At 63.8% G+C, this 16,829-nt stretch overlaps 7 protein-coding genes across 7 annotated transcripts in view; 3 read left to right on the top strand and 4 right to left on the bottom strand.

The window, feature by feature from the left end:
- The window catches only part of PFL1_02286 (uncharacterized protein), a gene marked incomplete at both ends in the record, with an annotated part of 1,986 nt that extends 514 nt beyond the window's left edge, over window positions 1–1,472 (bottom strand). Inside the window, one exon of the mRNA XM_007879799.1 lies at window positions 135–1,472. Coding sequence (XP_007877990.1) covers window positions 135–1,472 — 1,338 coding nt within the window. The remainder of the gene's footprint in view (window positions 1–134) is intronic.
- A 1,680-nt stretch (window positions 1,473–3,152) lies between these two features.
- PFL1_02285 (uncharacterized protein) lies at window positions 3,153–4,001 on the bottom strand (the record flags this gene model as incomplete). The annotated part of the gene is made up of 2 exons (XM_007879798.1): window positions 3,153–3,599; window positions 3,696–4,001. 2 exons carry the CDS (start codon window positions 3,999–4,001, stop codon window positions 3,153–3,155), a joined length of 753 nt encoding a protein of 250 aa, XP_007877989.1.
- Window positions 4,002–5,648: 1,647 nt separating this feature from the next.
- Window positions 5,649–6,790, top strand: PFL1_02284 (uncharacterized protein; the record flags this gene model as incomplete). The annotated part of the gene is made up of 5 exons (XM_007879797.1): window positions 5,649–5,702; window positions 5,906–5,917; window positions 6,027–6,119; window positions 6,326–6,342; window positions 6,451–6,790. 5 exons carry the CDS (start codon window positions 5,649–5,651, stop codon window positions 6,788–6,790), a joined length of 516 nt encoding a protein of 171 aa, XP_007877988.1.
- Window positions 6,791–7,399: 609 nt separating this feature from the next.
- PFL1_02283 (uncharacterized protein) lies at window positions 7,400–9,271 on the bottom strand (the record flags this gene model as incomplete). The annotated part of the gene is made up of 1 exon (XM_007879796.1): window positions 7,400–9,271. The coding sequence occupies one exon, from the start codon at window positions 9,269–9,271 to the stop codon at window positions 7,400–7,402; it is 1,872 nt and encodes a 623-aa protein (XP_007877987.1).
- Window positions 9,272–9,681: 410 nt separating this feature from the next.
- PFL1_02282 (uncharacterized protein) lies at window positions 9,682–10,772 on the top strand (the record flags this gene model as incomplete). Its single annotated transcript, XM_007879795.1, has 3 exons — window positions 9,682–9,885; window positions 9,992–10,614; window positions 10,718–10,772. The coding sequence occupies 3 exons, from the start codon at window positions 9,682–9,684 to the stop codon at window positions 10,770–10,772; spliced, it is 882 nt and encodes a 293-aa protein (XP_007877986.1).
- A 623-nt stretch (window positions 10,773–11,395) lies between these two features.
- On the bottom strand, window positions 11,396–14,485 carry PFL1_02281 (uncharacterized protein; the record flags this gene model as incomplete). Its single annotated transcript, XM_007879794.1, has 8 exons — window positions 11,396–11,828; window positions 11,917–12,084; window positions 12,201–12,398; window positions 12,472–12,699; window positions 12,786–13,299; window positions 13,381–13,927; window positions 14,026–14,127; window positions 14,216–14,485. 8 exons carry the CDS (start codon window positions 14,483–14,485, stop codon window positions 11,396–11,398), a joined length of 2,460 nt encoding a protein of 819 aa, XP_007877985.1.
- A 772-nt stretch (window positions 14,486–15,257) lies between these two features.
- Window positions 15,258–16,823, top strand: PFL1_02280 (uncharacterized protein; the record flags this gene model as incomplete). The annotated part of the gene is made up of 4 exons (XM_007879793.1): window positions 15,258–15,296; window positions 15,402–15,891; window positions 15,986–16,614; window positions 16,671–16,823. The coding sequence occupies 4 exons, from the start codon at window positions 15,258–15,260 to the stop codon at window positions 16,821–16,823; spliced, it is 1,311 nt and encodes a 436-aa protein (XP_007877984.1).
- Between the last annotated feature and the right edge of the window lie 6 nt (window positions 16,824–16,829).

Below are 16,829 nucleotides of genomic sequence, written 5' to 3'. Positions count from 1 at the left end.
ATGTATGCTATACGAAGTTATTACGCCCTGGGGCATCATGCCAGCGGGGAACTGGGCGGGCGCCGCTGGCCGTAGGGGGCCATGGGCATGCCCTGGGGCATCATGCCGGCCGGAGCGTAGCGCGGGCGCGGGACCATGCCGCCGGGCTGGCCAGGGAAGCCAGGCTGCGGGTAGTACATGCCCGGGCCGGGGTAGCCCATGCCCTGAGCAGCGGCCTGCTGCTGGAGGCGAAGCTGGTTGCGCTGCATGATCTGCGCCTCGAGCTGCTGGCGACGGACGTCCTTGCGCTGGGCGAGGGCGACGTACAGAGGTCGATTGTCGAGCATCTTGCCGTTCATCTCGGCGACGGCCTTGTTGGCCTCATCGGGGGCCGAGTAGCAGACGAAGCCGAAGCCGCGCGAGACGCCCGAGGGAGCGCGCATGATCTTGCACGAGGTGATGGTGCCGAAGGGGGCAAACTCCTCGCGCAGGCGCTCGTCGTCGTACGACTCGGGGATGTTCTTGAGGTAGAGGTTGACGCCCTGGTACTGCGACAGCTTCTCGTTCTTGGCGGCCTCGTACGACCTCCGCAGCTCCTCCTCGCGCTCCGACTTCTTCTGGGCGCGGGCGACAAAGAGCTTCTGGCCGTGGAAGTCGGAGTCGTTGAGCTCGTCGACGGCCTTCTGCGCATCGTCGTGCTTGGCAAAGTTGACGAAGCCGAAGCCGCGGCTCTTGCCCTCGTCGTCGACCGAGAGGACGCACGAGGTGACCTCGCCGAACTTGGTGAAGAGCTCCTCGAACTGCTCCTGCGTCACCTCGAGGTCAATGTTCTTGCAGTAGACGTTGGTGAACTTGGAGCGAGCCTCCTCGATCTTGGCGATGCGCTCCTTCTTGGGGATGTGGTGACCGACGTAGACCTTCTTGTCGTTGAGCAGCATGCCGTTGACGTGCTTGATGGCGGCATCGGCAGCCTCGGCGGTCTCGTAGTGGACGAAGCCGTAGCCGAGGCTTCCGTTCTCGCCGACAGCGACCTTGCACGAGAGGATGTTGCCGAAGGCAGCAAAGGTGTCGTGGAGGGCCTTGTTGTCAATGTTGCCGTCGAGGTTCTTGATGAAGATGTTGCCCTGGCCGGTGCGACGGAGGGCGGGGTCGCGCTGGGACCACATGATGCGGCAGGGGCGGCCGCGGATGAGCGAGTAGTTGAGCTGCTCGAGGGCGCGCTCGCCGTCGGCCGAGTTGAGGAAGTTGACATAGGCGTAGCCGAGGGAGCGGCGGGTGACGGCGTCACGGCAGACACGGATGCTGGCGACGGGGCCAATCATGTTGAAGATCTCGAACAGCATGGCCTCGGTGACGGCAGGGTCGAGCTCGCCGACGTAGAGCGAGGTGTTGGGGGTAGAGTCGTTGCTGCTGGCAGCCGGCTGCTCGGCAGGGGTGGAGTTGACCGGGACGGCCTCGGCCGGGGCGGCGGCGGGAGAGTTGGTGGCAGACATGGCGGTGAGGAGGGAGGGGTAAAGCTTAGGGTTGCTTTTTTTGGGTGGCGAAAGGAAGAGGAGAGTAGGAGGATTCGAGGATGGCGGCGTGAAGGAGTGAAGGAAGAAAGGTCGAACGTGATCGGACTACCTTGAAAGAAAGCGGAAAAGAGGGGGTGAGAAAATTGCCTTTTGGTTTTGTTTTTCTGAGGAAGAGAGGGAGGAGACGAGATGACGGTGGCGAGAAGGGCGGTAAGCTTGCCTGTTGGTTGGCCGATGACGGCCAGACATGGTCTCGTTGAGAAGCGCAGCCGACGACGACCGAGGTGCCAGCGCCCGCTGTAGGCTTGACCGGGACGGTCTGCCGCGATAGACGAGATCGGATAGGCTGCCCCGCCTTTCTGGCCAGCGTTTCTGCTCCGCGTCTCGAGGCATGTCTTGACGAGCTGGCGGTCTTTGACATCTCTCGCTCGTCGCCGTTGCGCAGGTCGATGCCGCCACCGTCATGACCCTGGCGTCCATCGCCACCCCGGCGCCACGCCAAGCCACGCCTCGCCTCGCCTCGCCTCGCGATCCGCCGCCAACCGTGCACTCACCTGGCTTTTTTCGACTTGGTGAGGGCCTAGATCGAGGACTCTTTGTGCCAATGAGCTGTCCGAGCGAACCTCTGGATTTTTTGGTTTTTTTAAGGGTTTTTGTCGAAGACGGGAGGGAGGAGATGGTGGTGTTTTTTGGTGTTTTTTTGATGTTTTTGGTGGAAGGAAAGGAGGAGTCGTGATGGGCGCGGTGGCCAGATGGGCCCCCTCTCGCTGGTCCTCTTGGTCTGCCTACGCCTGGCAGGCAAGCCTGCACATCATCGCACCCTGGCTGGCTGGCTGGCGCCAACTTTTTTTCCTCTTCCCAGCCTGCTGCGCGTGGGCGGCCTGGCTGGCGGAGGAGCCGATGTTGCCCCGGCCTGCCTGCCTGGGCCGACCCCCGACCCGGCCCACACGAAGGGAGAGCGAGAATTTCGCGGTGCGCCCCCTCTGAAAAATTTTCCTGCCTCGTGCGAGTGGCCTGCCAAGCCATCCTGTCTGCAGACACGCCCCTCTCCCTCTTGGCGAGAAGACCGGGTCCGATGGCCAGCACCAGGAGACACCCGGCAGCCGACGCCAAAGACACGCGTGAGCCACGACGCGCTAAGCACATCGGGATCGGGAGCAACGCACCATGGAGCTGCTGGAATCGGTGCACCGTAGCAAGGAGATGCTTGTCGCCCGCAAAGGCCGTGGGAGAGGTCGGCCGGCGTGGCGCAACCTTAATCTCTGTACCCGCCTCGATGCAGCAGAGGGGACAGCCAGGGAAGGACGCCTGGCCAGCCGCGGTGGCAGTCCACAGCGCGCACGGCCGGAAGACTTTGGAAGGATGAGCAGTGGTGTTGTGAGATTTCGTCGACGTCTCCGTCGTCAAAGGGCTCCGTGCGAGCTACGTGCGGGAGCGAGGGATCAGGGCGCCTTAGTCTAGGGCGCGATGCTTGCCTAGAAACAAATACAGAGGAGAGAGTCGGAGCGAAGGCCGAGAGCTGAGCTGAGCCGGACCGCCGCGCAGCAGAGCGAGAGCGCCCAGGGATATATACAGGCGACGGCGCCGCTCGTCTCCGATACATGTGCATCCAGAGCGAGCGAGCGCAAGAGGGCGAGGTAGACGGGGACGTGTCCGTCTTTACTGGACGATGCCGACCTCGGCGGCACGGAGCAGGCGGTCCTTGATCTTGTACCCGAGCTTGCTGCACTCGAGCACCGTACCAGACTCCTTGCCGGGCACGGGCGCCTGGTAGAGCGCCTCGTGCAGCTTGGGGTCAAACTTCTCGCCGGTGGGGTCGAACTGGGTGATTCCGTGCGTGCGCAGCATGTCCAGCATGCTCTTCGAGGTCAGCTCGACGCCAGAGTAGAGGTCGGCGATCACGCGTCGCGGCTCCTTGGGGTCGAGGTCCTTGGGCGCCGTCCGGAGCTCCTCAGGGACCGACCTCAGCGCGAGCGCAAGAATGTCGATCGACGACGTGAGGTCCTTTGCGAGCTTGGTGACAGCGTAGTCGCCGGCCTGCGACTTCTCCTCCTGCGAACGCCGCTGCAAGTTCTGGTAGTCGGCCTTGCCGTAAAGGATCTGTTCCTGCGGGGATGAAGGAAGGGGAGGAACGACAGGTCAGTCCGAGGCGCGAGTTCAGCCCGAAGAGGAGATTGAGTGCCACGATGATCGGGTACGCACTGTGAGCTCCTTGATCTTGGCGTCCTTGTCCTTGAGCTGGGCCTGGAGACCCTCGGCGTCGGCGCCGTCGGCCGACTTGTTGTCGGTGGCACCCATGGCCTCACCCGAGGCGGCATTCTGCTCGTCCTTGACCTGCTCGGTCTTGGCATTGGCCCACCTCTGCGAAGTGGAGAAGGCCATCCTGGACGACGAAGCGGCAGCGACGCAGAAGAAGTGCGGTGCAAGCGGCTGCTGGCGGGGGAGGGCTCCGGCGCGAACGGCTTGCGAGACGGCTCGCTGAGCAGATCGGGTGGCTGAGCCGAACATTGGATGCGCTGAGGTGGGGAGGTGCAACCGGGGAGAGGGCTAGCAGGACGGTAGTCTAGATGACGGCTTCAAGAGCGGTGATCGCCAGTGCTTGGGAGCGAGGACGATGGGAGTGTTGGCAGTGATGGTGATGATGGTCGAAAGCGAGGGAGGGGAGAAGGATGCGGGGAAGCCTCGAGGGGTTGCCACACCTTGAGGCCGGTCAGCGTCCAATTCTTCCTGTCTTCTTACGGCACATGCCGGGGGCCTGCCAGGCTTGGCTGCCCGCTTCTTCCTTCCGCTTCGCCGCTTCCCGGGTCGAGTCGAAAAAGGCTGATCGACTCCACATCCATTCTGATCCTGACTTTCCCGGCCGAGAATCAAAGGCCGCCGATACACGCGACCGCCCGCTCGCTCGCCGACGCCTGCTCTCGCCTGGCCTGGCCTGGCATGGTTGGTGTCACAGAGGGTCAGGGCAAGACCCTTGGACACGAGCAAGCTGAAGAGGCGCATCGCTGGTCTTCGCCAAGAGGCTTCAGCGCAGACTCGCTCTGGGCTGATCACGACCAGGCCCGATGAACGCAACCCTGGGGGATGACGGTGCGACGCAGCACAGCCTCGGCGATTCGTGGGCCCTTTGACGCATCAGTCATGCGATTGCCCGTACTGGCATATCATGGCATCGTCCGTTTGCTCGCCAACAACCTCTGCAGAGATCAGAGAACAGGCAGGGAACAGAGCGAGCGAGCGGGGGCGATTGTCGTATCGCTGGCCGTCGAAAGCCAGCTGGGAAAGGCCGTCTGAGAGCCACTGCGAGCCCAATCATCGCATCGGTCCGACTGGTGGCCAGCAAGCAAGGCGGCGGTGTGTGTTGGACGGGGCTTCCGAGATTTGAAGCTGGCAGGGCCAACGCGGCATGGGAAAGCGGCGAGAAGAAGGGGGAGATCAGCAGGCGGTGCGCGCGGGCAGGCCAGAGAGCGCAGCGCAGGGGCGAGTCAAGCCGAGGCTGGGTTTGCGCGAGAAGCAGCGAAAGAGGCCCGAGCAGGCAAGGGCAAGGCGCTGCCTCGCCTGGCCAGCTGAGAAGCATCGCGCGGCCCCGCCCGTGTGACGCTTGCCAGGCCAAGCCAGACCGGCCTCTGGGCCAGCATCGGATTCACGCTCTGACCGTAGCCTGGCTTGCAGGTTGCCTGCCTGCCTGCCTGCGCTTGCCTGGCCTGGCTGCCTGCAGAGGGGCAGGCCAGGTTGAGCAGGCAGACGGCCAGTCGACGGTCATGCCAGCCAGGATAGGCAGGCCAGAAGGCCTCCCCGTGGGCAGGTACGACGGCAGGTTGACTGAAGGCCCCAGCCCAATCGTCATCGCCGCGCGAATTTCCTCTCTCGGCCCTGCCTGGCCTGCCCTTCTGGCCCTCTGGCTTGCCCTTGGCCTGGCCTGGCTGTGCGGCCCATCGCACCCTGTACCCGCCCGCTCCCTGATTCGTCGTCGTCGCACCCCTCGCACCTTCCCTCGCCTGTCCCGTCACCACCACCATCACACGTCTGCCTCCCTTGACGAACGCAACCCTTGCCGCCCCCTCTTGACGAACAAAAACGGATCACCACCGTCTCAACACGATATCCGCACCCTAACGCAATCCCCCTTTTACGAGAGAATCGTTTCCATCCCTCAAAATGGCCGCCCAAGCACAGCAGGTTCAGCAGAAGGCTGAGTACTACGTCGCCCAGGTCAGTATCCCTCCCCGAGCCGCGTTGCACATCGCCCTCGATCGCGCTGGCGAGGCCCCGAGTGCGATGCAGCTTTAGCCGCCCGCGGCGCAGCTCTCGCTGACGATCGAGCTGCCCTTATCTCTGTGTACCCGCCTGCCGATACCGCCTATTTGTGCCTTGTCTACGAACTTGGCCTTTGACTCTGCTTTCATCTCAAACAGATCGACAAGGAGGTGAGTATCGTTCCACGTGCTGCAGGTGATGGATCGCGCCGAGATTAGGACCCCATCTGATGTCGAGCGCGTACCCCTACTATTCCCGCGCACTTCGCGCGCCCCGCAGCTCTCCAAGTACCCTCTCTTCAACAAGTTTGAGCAGACCGTCCCCGTCCCCAAGGCGTACGCCGCCATTGGTGCCTTCGGCCTCTTCGTCCTGGTGAGTGCGCAAAAGCGGTGGTCTCATCGGGAGGCTTCCGAGTCGCACCGTGCCACCCTGGAAGCTGGCGACGGCTTTCCCGGGTGACAACGCCTCCGGGAGGCATGCCTCGACAGCGAAGAGTCGAAAAATCACTGCGAGGACTTCGCTCATCTCTTCTGCCTCGCACCGGTGCCTCCGTCTGCTTTGCCCCTTGGCTGTTACAGCTCGTCTTCTTCAACATGTGAGTACGGCGCTGGGCCGGACCGCGCGACAAAGCCATGGGCATCCTCTGACTCTTCCCCCGTCTCCTGCCTTGTGCTTGCCTCCCGTTTCCGGCCCGCCTTCGCAGCTTCGCTGGCTTCCTGACCAACGTCGTCGGCTTCTTCCTGCCCGCCTACTTCTCGATGAAGGCGCTCGAGACGCCCCAGCCCCAGGACGACATCCAGTGGCTCACCTACTGGGTCGTCTTCGGCTTCTTCACCTTCCTCGAGAGCTTCTCGACCGTCATCCTTTACTACGTTCCCTGGTGGTACACGATCAAGACGCTGGCCATTGTCTGGCTGATGCTGCCCCAGACCCAGGGCGCCAAGATGGTCTACTCCAAGGTCCTCAGGCCCGCGTTCCAGACCAGCCGCCAGACTGTCAACCAGCCCGCCGCTGCTGCTCCCAGCACCGCCGAGACCAACTAGGCGCCTGACGCAACACGACGCGTCCGTACCTGAGTCAGGCTGACATGCCCTGCTCTGGGTCGGGCGGCCGCTCTGCCTTTTACCGCAAGGCTCTCGGACGGGGCGAACAGCGAGGCTCGCTGGGATTGTCGGGACGAGTGCCCTAGCGCGGCTTGCTGCTCGAGGAGACGACGCCCTCGTCCTGACTCGCTCCCAACCTTGGCCTCGACGTTGCCCCGTACCACAGCTGTGGAAGTTTCCCGGCAACTTTCGCACGTCCCTCTTCCTCCTCCGCCAAATTCTTGACTGTAGCCCTGCCGTTCCCACGCCCTATCCTCCCGAATCTCTTCCTCTTCTACCAAGCAGTCGATCATCCACATCAGCCCGCAGTGACGCTGACGGCGTCTGCCGACAGCGGCTTCTCTGCTGGCTGCAGCGTTCGATGGGACAGGCGTGTGCGGTATCAACAAGCGGCGCCATGTGCAAGGAGGGTGCTTGCGTGCGTGTGTGTGTGTGTGTGTGTCTCATGACGATGGCTGAGCTAGCGCGCTCGATGGCAAATGGTGGTAGGCGTACATTGCTGTTGCGCTCCTATGCTCCCGAGGGACAGGAGACGGGCCCAATGTTGGCTCACGTCTGCTGCCCGCCTTTGCCGGGGACGAGGAGGTTGAGACCGGCCTTGAACCTGCTGGGGCGCAGGGCCATGCCGAGTTTGCGGTCCTGGGAGATGAGGTCGTGTTCGAAGGCCATCATGATTTCGGCGTGGGCGAGGAGGTCAAAGCACTGGTCGGTGTCGAGGTTGGCCTCGCGTTCGGCCTGGCGCAGCCGCTTGAGCTCGTCGGGCGACGCCGAGTCCATCAGCGGCAGAGGACGGATGCGGTTCGACCCGCCGCCACCGGGTCCCCCGGCCCCGCTCGACGTGCCCGGTCGCGATCGTCCCGCTGCTCCACCCGCCGTTCCTGCTGCTGCTGCCGTTTTGGATCCTTTGGCACCCGAAGTGGACGCACCGGTCGCCTTGGACGAGGCATTGGGCGGCGTCGACGTCCCGCCCGCCCCGCTCCCGCCACCGCCTCCGAGCGAGCCGAATAGCTGGTCCCATCCCATGATGCTCTTGCCAAACTGCGTATCGCCAGGTTTGCCGCCTCCAGGCTTGGCTGGCCTAGCACCTGCGCCCGCCGCACCGGGCGTCGACACCTTGGCGCCGCCGCCGCCGCCGCCGCCGCCGGACTTGGGCACGAAGTTGGACGCGTTCGGGTTGAGCTTGGAAGCGGCCTTGGTCGAGGCGGCCTTGTCGCGCGCCGAATCGATGCTGGCCCGCAGCTTGTCGGCGCCGGCGCCCAGGCCCGACGTCTTGCTCGGCGTGGCGCCCGCCTTGTTCTTGACGTAGGCGTTCCGTGCCGTCGTCGGCGTCGACTTTGCGCTGCCCCCCGCCGTCGAAGTGCGTGATGCCGTGCCCTTGGCCGCAGCCCCTCCTGTCGCCTTGGCCGCACTCCCGCCCTTGGCAGGGGCTTTGGATCGTGTCCCCGCGCCGCCTCGCTTGCTCTTGGGCCGCGAGTCGTCGATGAACTCGTCGCCCGCATCGTCGTCGTCGTCGATGTCTTCGTCACCGACTAGGGAGCCGTCAGACTCCGAGATGGCGGCATCCGGCATCTCTTCATCGCTGGAGGGTTGGGCTTCGTCGTCGCTGCGCATGAGGCGAGGCTTCTTGCGAGGCCCTCTGGCCTTTTGCTTTGATCCGGCGGCTTCTGCTGCCACGCCGCTGGTCGAGGGGCGCGATCGCTTGGTGGCCCGACGGCCGGGCTTGCTGACGCCTTCATCGTCCGAAGGCGTGAAGGAGGGTGCGTCCCGCCTCGTCGCCGGCGCTGCAGGCCCCTCTTCGCTTCCGTCATCTGAGGCGCGGACCGCCGAGACAGCGGTGAGGCCACTGCCGGCATCGTTTGGGCCGCCCGCTGCCTGGTCAGCGACGGCGTCGCCTTCGAGGCTCTGCTCGCGGCTAGCCTTGGATCTCGGGATCCTGATCTTGATTGCCGGGCGATCCGCCTCGGCAGCCTTTGCAGCTCCTTTCTTGGCCCTGCCGGCTGTGGCGGACTTGGCAGGTGGCGCGGGGGAGGAGGCGGACTGCTCGTCGTCTGCTTCGCGGAGCTTGGACGAGGGACGACGCTCCCTCGCGCTCTTTCGTACGTCCCTTGACGGCGTGGATGCGGCTGCAGCAGGAGACGATGTGGCCTCTGAGTTGAGTGTGGGGGGTAGGGCGGCATCTGCGTTGTCCTCTGGCCTGGCGGCATCGGTCGGATCGGCCCTGGGGCGCTTGCGGGACGAGGTGCGGCCTTTTGCCTTTGACGCGGAAGGAGCTGCGCCTGTATGTGCGTTGGGGGCTGATGTTTCTCCAGAAGCGAGCTGAGGGGCGTCGTCGGGGGATGCGTTGGGTGTCTGGGGCCGACCAGGTGTGGGGGGCGCCGCGTCTGAGAGTTCAGTGAGGTCCGAGTCGCTGTCTGCCGACATGGTGACGAGGCTGGGTGTAGCGTTGGGAGTTGCGTGTGAGGCCGCAGAGTAGGATGGATAAGCAGTCGATCGGTGCTTCTACGGCGGCAGGCTGAGGCTGCTGGCCAGTGGCGAGATTGGAGGAGGTGGTGGTGTGAAAACAGGCCCCGCCTTGTCCACAAATTCTGGGGGTCAGCAGAGGTTGGGAGCTCAAAGCTGCTCTGTCTGTCCGTGCGCACAGCTCAGCAGCCCGTCAGGCCCTCCACCCTCACCCTACCTTCCCTCCTCGACCACCTCGCCTCCCCTGCCGCCGCCGCCGCCACCACCACCATCCCTCGCTCCGACTAACATACCAATCGGCTACAGCCACCCACTCGGCTCATCCACATCGCTGGCCTGCACCTCTACTTCCGCCGCCCCACGCCTTCATCATGGCGGCACCTGCACCTGCCCCGTCCACTGCGGGCGCATCGGCCGCCCCCTCTGGCTCCGGCTCCAAGCTCGAGCCCTTCCTCATCCTCGCTCGCTCCACCAAGCCGCGTGGCGCCGCCGCTGCAAAGCTCGTCCAGCAGGTCACAGAGGCAAACGACGTCTACGCCTTTGCTGAGCTCTTTGACGTGCCGGGCGTCGCAGAGGTGAGTCAATGGCCCGTCTAGTCGCCCAGGTGCTCGGCCCGTGCAGCCAGAGCTGAACCCGCCTTTCCTTGCCCCGCATCGCTGTCCATCCCCTCCATCAACACAGCTCCGCACCTCGGAAGAGTACGCCCACTTCTACCGCCTCCTCGAGCTGTTTGCATACGGCACCCTGCCCGACTACACCGCGTCCCCCTCGTCGTTTCCAGAGCTCACGGCAGCTCAGCTGCTCAAGCTGCGCCAGCTCACCCTCGTCTCCCTCGCATCGGGCACCCGCGTGCTCCCCTACGCCACCCTCTTTGCCTCGCTCAACCTGGCCACCGAAGACATGCGCGAGCTCGAGGACCTCATCATCGACTCAATCTACGCCGGCCTCGTCGGCGGCAAGCTCAACCAGATCCGATCCCGCTTCGAGGTCGACGCCGTCATCGGCCGAGACGTTCGCGGCCCCGCAGAGATCGATGCGCTCCTGACGCAGCTCCAGGGATGGGGAGGCAGGGCCGATGGAGTGCTCAAGAGCCTCGAGGCCAAGATCGAGAGGATCCGCGCACAGGAGGCCGCAGGCGCTGCCGTCAGGCACGAACACAACCAGGCCCTCTTCCTCGCCCTCCAGCAGGCCCAGGAGGGCGCTGGCGGCAAGGGTCAGAGGGCCGCGTGGGCCGGCGCAGACGGCATGGATCTTGACGGCTGGGACGACCAGGCTGCGGGTGGTCGAGGCGGCTCGAGGAAAAAGTGAGTAGAAGCAGCATGTTCCCCAGCCGGCGCATCGCAGCTCGGTATCGCATGACTTACACCGCCATCTTGCCGTACGCCGCCGACTGCGCTTTGTCGACAGGATCGGATCTGGCGCCTCCAGTTCGACGCAGCGCAACAAGCGCAGCCGAGCATAGTCGAACGACCTTGAGCGCGACTCGAGAGCGACCGCCTTGACCCTCTACGAAACACTTTTGCGGCAGCAGCACCATGTACCACCACCCTCGTCGTCTGGCGATTTCAACGACTCCAAACCATCGCCGCTGTCCGTCGCGTGCCGCCCATCCCGTCTCGTCCGCCCACGCATGCATAGTCAGTTCGCCGAGATGCAAGGTGGTGGGAGACCGAAGCGCACAGATGGTTCGATCTGGTCATCTGTCTCGAGCTGCCGATAGCGACGTTAGGTGCGAGAACCGCCTGGGCGCTGGCCGCGGCATCGTTCGTCGCCACATCTCGCGGCGGAGGTCAAGCTCAGACCATCATTCGGATCTGGATTCTGGTCGAGAGACACGACAGGACACAACGTCTGGGATGCGGTCGTCGGTGGCGCAGTGTAACGTCGACGCCTGTTGAAGACGTCTGACTTGCGCGATGGGAGAATCTGATAACGCGATCTATGCCGCTGGGTGCGGTCGAGGTTGCCGCACGTCGATACTGCGGCGGCGGCGCGGTCGAGTCGGTCGCTGTTGAAGCGTTTTGGCATGTGGACGCGATGCTGATTGGGAGTCAGGCCTGCTGACTTCAGCCATCGCGAGGGTGCTCAGTTGGCGGCGCGGAGTCGCGTCTCGAAGCTGCAGATCGCATTGAGGCCCTGCTGGAGACGGGCGCGCCGAGCCTTGAGCTCGTTGCGCGCGACGACGATGCCGTCGTCTTCCTGCAGATACCTGACGCAGCGTTCCATTGCGTCCTTCTGCTGGATGCCGAGGCTGGCGTGCAGGCACTCGAGGGCCTCGTCGGCGACCTTGCGGACAAAGTGCACATCGAGCATGCCCGGCACCATGTCAATCACCCTCTTGTAGGCCACCTTCCAGTAGGCCAGCATCTCGGCGCACAGCTCGAGCTCTTCGTGGTACTCGCCCGCCTCCGATAGCCGCACGAGCGCGCTGAGCTCGACGTTGATTCCGGCCGAGCGGAGATGCGAGATTGCCTGCTGCTTGTGGTAGTCGACGTCGGCCTGCTCGCGTTCCTCGGTTCTGAGGCGGATTGGGGGATGTGACTGGATCAGATGGCTGCAAGGTCGCCAGATGTCCTCCATGAATTCTCTGGACCATCAAGACTCACCCTACTATGTCGTCTCGACGATTCTGCAGGGCCTCGACCATCGATGCGCGAGTCGAGACGAAGTAGTGAAGATTGGCCGTGTCCACCGTTTCTTCGAAATCAATGATCTGCATGAGCGCAGTGAAGGCGATCCTACCGCGCTCGTCGATCCGCTCGCACAGGCTCGACCTTCGAAGGTGTTACGTCCGAGGAGAGATTCATCAAGTGCCCGCCATGAACCGTCAGCAAGGTTCTCGCCGTCGCGATGACGAGCCATCCAAGCGAGGTGGATGTGCAGCACTTACGTGACCAGTGACCTTAGCGGGCTTGACTCGTATTCGCCGAAATGCAGGCCAATGAGCTCCTTGACGTGATCGAGCAGGAGTGCCTTCGTCGCCGTGAAGCAGGCAGTCGTGATGGCCCTCCATGCTTTCATCGAGCTTTGCATCAGAGCCACCTTGACAGGGTACGGCGTGTTGCCCGGAAGCTCTCGCGTGATCGAGCTGGTTGTGGCGCATAGGGACTGGTCAGCGCTGGGCACCGTGTTCCGGCTCGGCGAGGCAGGTCAAGACTCACTCTTCCTTCCTCCGGCGGATATCGCTCAGAGTGAGGATCTCGGGGACGGCATCGCTTTCCTCGTGGTCATGCGTGTCGTCTTCCAGGTGGAAGCCCTCGAAGAGATCGTCCATCTTCTGACAAATGTCCTCCAGTGAATCGTCTTCGAGCGGCGTGTAAGACTCGCAAGCTTCGTCGTGCTCCTCCCGCTCCTCGTCGGTGACGGGAAGAATGATGGGCGCGGTCAAGCTGGAAGCCCCGAGCATCGAAGCGAAGTCAGCTGACAGTCCCCTTGACAAGGCGATCAGAGTCTTCGATCCCAGCCCGACGCTCACCGGATGCGATTCCTGAAGCGGGCAAAAATGCGGCGCCGAAGACTCTGGATCAGCTCTGGATCCTTGATGGAACCAGCGACGCAGTCCTGCAGCTTGCTGGCGAAGGCGCGGCAGAGCCTGTCAACATGCGCGATCGCCTCGTGTTGGCCGATCTCGGTGGGCATGGCATCGAGCTTGACCTGGACGTCGTTGAGGCTCTTGCGGATCTGCTCGGTCAGCTTGGGGGTCCTTTTGCGGATGAAGGTTTCCAGCAGGCTGCTTAGACGGTTGACTAGCTTTTCAGTGCCAAGACGCTCGCGCGACAAGGACGGCAGCGACAGCCACTCGGACCTTTGGAAGAGCAGGCGCTCCTTGGCTCGGGCTTCCCCGTAAGTGATGCCCTCATCGAGATCCTTGGTAGAAGGGTTCTTGACGACGAAGTAGCCGTGTCGTAGCGGCTGAACCTGGCCCAGCAGCACGTCCTGCCAGTATCCGAGGTCGCCTTCCTGCACCGCGTCGGGCTTGGTGAGGACACCTGCGGAGGGTGTGACACAGAGATGCACGGGTTAGACGCGGAAATCCAGTGATTGCTCGTCCTCGCCGACAGGGGGCTCACCGATGGTGCGTTCGCCTTTCTCGTCAACCTCACGCGAGAGCATTGCGCCGTACTGGGTCTGGATATCCTCGGTCATTGTAAGAGTGAGCAAGATGAGGCAGTTGCCGCCCTTGATGGTCTCCTTGGCGAGGTTCCTGATGAGGTCGATGCTGTCTTCCTCGCCCTTGGCGGCGTTGGAAATGAAGCCAGGCAGGTCGACAAACGAGAGGCTGGGCACGCCGGGGCCGGTGATCTCGACGCAAACCAGGTTGGTGCTAAAGTTGAGCTGCGGCTTGGCGGACAGGTCGCAGTGGGCAGAGAGGAAGGTTGTGGAATCACTCGAAGGATTCAGGACAGCGAGCTGAGCCCGGCGAAGCCGTTCCTCGACCAATGCCCTGTCGTTGATCGGCTGACCAAAGGGAGTCTCCTTGATGTCTTTGAGTAAGGCGCCATCCACGTCCTTTTCTAGGCGCAGCTTGACCAGGCACTGCCAGGGCTGCGTTGACGGCGACAGGCGAATCTCCATCGGGCACCTCGTGCAAGTACCCTTGGCCCGAGGGAGCGTGATCTGAGAAGAGGAGTTGCATCGACGACCAGCAGCGATTCAGTGGATGTGTCGTCGTTCGAGGCCGAGGCGCGCAGGGAAGAGGGAGTCACTCGACCTACCCCAGAGATGCCTTCGATGAGACTTGACTTTCCAGCAGACTGGTTGCCAATAATGGCGACGCGAGGGACATCGACGTCGAGCGACGCGCCACACGCTCGCAGCTAACTCGAAGCGGAGGAGGACGATGGGGCCGTGGCATGGTCAGCATCGTCCAGATGGGATGCGCCCAGGCTCCCGTTGCGAGCTCACCTCGTCCATGAGCTGGGTGTGCTCCTGCGCCGTCGAGGCATACGACGACGACTCGAGGCTACTGGGGGAGCCGGCGTGCCCGTCTTCGGTCTTGACGAGGGCCTCAGACATGCTGGCCGGCGTCGTTTGCGGTGCTGGAGTAGTGAAGCTAAAGGTGAAACGATCCGACATGCCGAGAGGAGGTCTGGAATCGATCGAAGGGCTCAAGGAAGGAAGGACAGGCAAGGGCCGGCGACAGTCTGCAATCACAGAGGAGCTGGACGAGGCCATGGCTTTTTGTACCCGGGCAGATGCAGGCTGCGTGGTCCCAAGAGGGCTCGGACGGTTGCGAATCGGGCCACGCCCATGTTGCTCCCCTTTGATGAAGGGACAAGAGCACAGCGAACGATTGTTCAGGACAGCGCCTCGAGGTTGAGTGGTTCCGCGCTCGGCCCCCCTTGGCACCCATCCGAAGACGCTGCGGTTGCCAGCATCGCCTTGCTTGCTTGAGTCCGATTAGCCAGGCGGAATGACCCGGCCGGGGCTTGCGCCACTGCGCGGCCGAGCTCGGGCGGAGGGGGACGTGCGCGGATGCAGCGTCCCGTAGATGAGCGTGGTCAAGGCCATGAGCTGCGCCGCCGGCCGCACGAGAAGCCTGGCCCGAGCAAGACGTGTATGATCTGGTCAAGAAGGATCCTCGACAAAGGGGACGGGTGGCGAGGAAGAGGTGAGGCAACGCAACGCAACGCAACGCAACGCAACGCAACGCAACGCAACGCTACGCAACGGCCTGGCGGGCTGGCAGAGGTGGAGGCGTCGCCGTCCGCCTGCACCCTCCCGGACACCGTCGGGAATCGGAAAGGGCGTCGCCGAGGGCTCAAAAGGCCAAGAGAAAGGCAGATGAGGGCCTCCTGCCTGCCTTCATCCTGCTCCACCACCACCTCCATCGCCATTCCACCTTGTTCCCTTGTCCCTGGGAGCCGCAAGCCGCACCGCGAGTCATCTGCTTCAGGCAGCCGAGCAGCACCTCCGGGCTCCCACTGCGGACCGCGGCCCCGACAAAATGAGCGTGCTCCTCGAGACCTCACTGGGCGATATCGTGGTGAGTACCTGGCTGCCCACCTCCACCTTCGCATCACCTCCCAGCTCACAAGGTCCTTGCCCCGATCCTCTTTCTTCTCTGTTGCGACGAACCCTCGCTCGCCAGATCGACCTCGAGACCGAGCTCTGCCCGAAGGCGTGCCTCAACTTCCTCAAGCTCTGCCAGGCGCACTACTACAAGCTCAACGCCTTCTTCTCGGTGCAGCGCGACTTTCTCGCCCAGACCGGCGACCCCACAAACACGGGCGAGGGTGGAGAGTCGATTTGGTCCCGCTTGCCCTCGTCCTCGTCCTCCAAGTCGTCCTCGCCCTACTTCACGCCCGAGACGCACCCGACGCTCAAGCACAGCAGCAAGGGCACCGTCAGCTTCGCCTGCACGCGCGGCGCGGGCGAAGACGCCGACCTCGTGGCCGGCTCGCAGTTCTTCCTCACGCTCAAGGACGACATCGGCTACCTCGACGGCAGGCACGCGCCCTTTGGCACCGTCGTCGAGGGCCAGGAGCCCGGCGGCACCCTCGACAAGATCAACCAGGCATTCACCGACGAAAAGCAGCGGCCACTCAAGGACATCCGCATCAGGCATGTCGTCGTGCTCGGTGAGTGGACTTTCGGCATCGCCGGTCCAGTGATCCAGCTGCATCCCCGCTGACCATGTCGTCGCCGCTCATCGCGTTTCCTTCCCGCCCGCAGAGGACCCCTTCCCGGACCCAGAAGGTTTCGTCCCGCCATCTCGCTCCCCATCGCCGACGCCGGAGCAGGTGCGCGCGCTGCGGCTGGCAGACGACGAGGACATCAACGAGACGCGCGATGCAGCCGAGATCGAAGAGTCGCGCCGGCTGGCCGACTCGTCCGCCGCAGCATTGACGCTCGAGATGGTGGGCGACCTGCCGTTCGCCGAGATTCGGCCGCCGGAAAACATCCTCTTTGTGTGCAAGCTCAACCCAGTCACGCGGTCCGAGGACCTGGAGCTCATCTTTTCGCGCTTCGGCCGCATCCTGTCGTGCCAGGTCATCAAGGACAAGCGCACCGGCGACTCGCTCCAGTACGCCTTTATCGAGTTTGACAAAAAGGAAGACGCCGAGCGCGCCTACTTCAAGATGCAGAACGTCCTCGTCGACGACCGCAGGATCTGGGTCGACTTTAGCCAGAGCGTCAGCAAGCTCCATGGCGACTGGATCAAGACGCGCAACGGGGGCAGGGAGGTGCCAGAGGGCTACTACGATGGCAAGGGCGGGCGCGGTGGCGCTGGCGGACGAGGAGGGGGAGGGGGAGCTCGCGGCGGTGGTGGTGGCGGCGGGAGGAGGTACGACGGCGACATGGTCTTCGATTTCGAGGATGGTCCGAGGGGCGACAGGAGGAGGGACGATCGGGACAGGAGGCCGCGCTCGCCGCCGCCTGCGCCAAACTCGAGACGGGACGATCGCAACGGCGGCCGTGGAAGCGACGGTCGAGACCGATACCGGGACGGCGGGAGCGGAAGGGATGCGCCGAGGTACGACGACCGCGATCGACGGCGGCACGAGGATGAGAGGAG

This window comes from Pseudozyma flocculosa, assembly GCF_000417875.1.
Source record: "Pseudozyma flocculosa PF-1 unplaced genomic scaffold scaffold00006, whole genome shotgun sequence".
Classification (NCBI taxonomy): Eukaryota; Fungi; Basidiomycota; class Ustilaginomycetes; order Ustilaginales; family Ustilaginaceae; genus Pseudozyma; species Pseudozyma flocculosa.
Note: the sequence above shows the minus strand (reverse complement) of the source record. Positions and strands in the feature narration are given on the sequence as shown.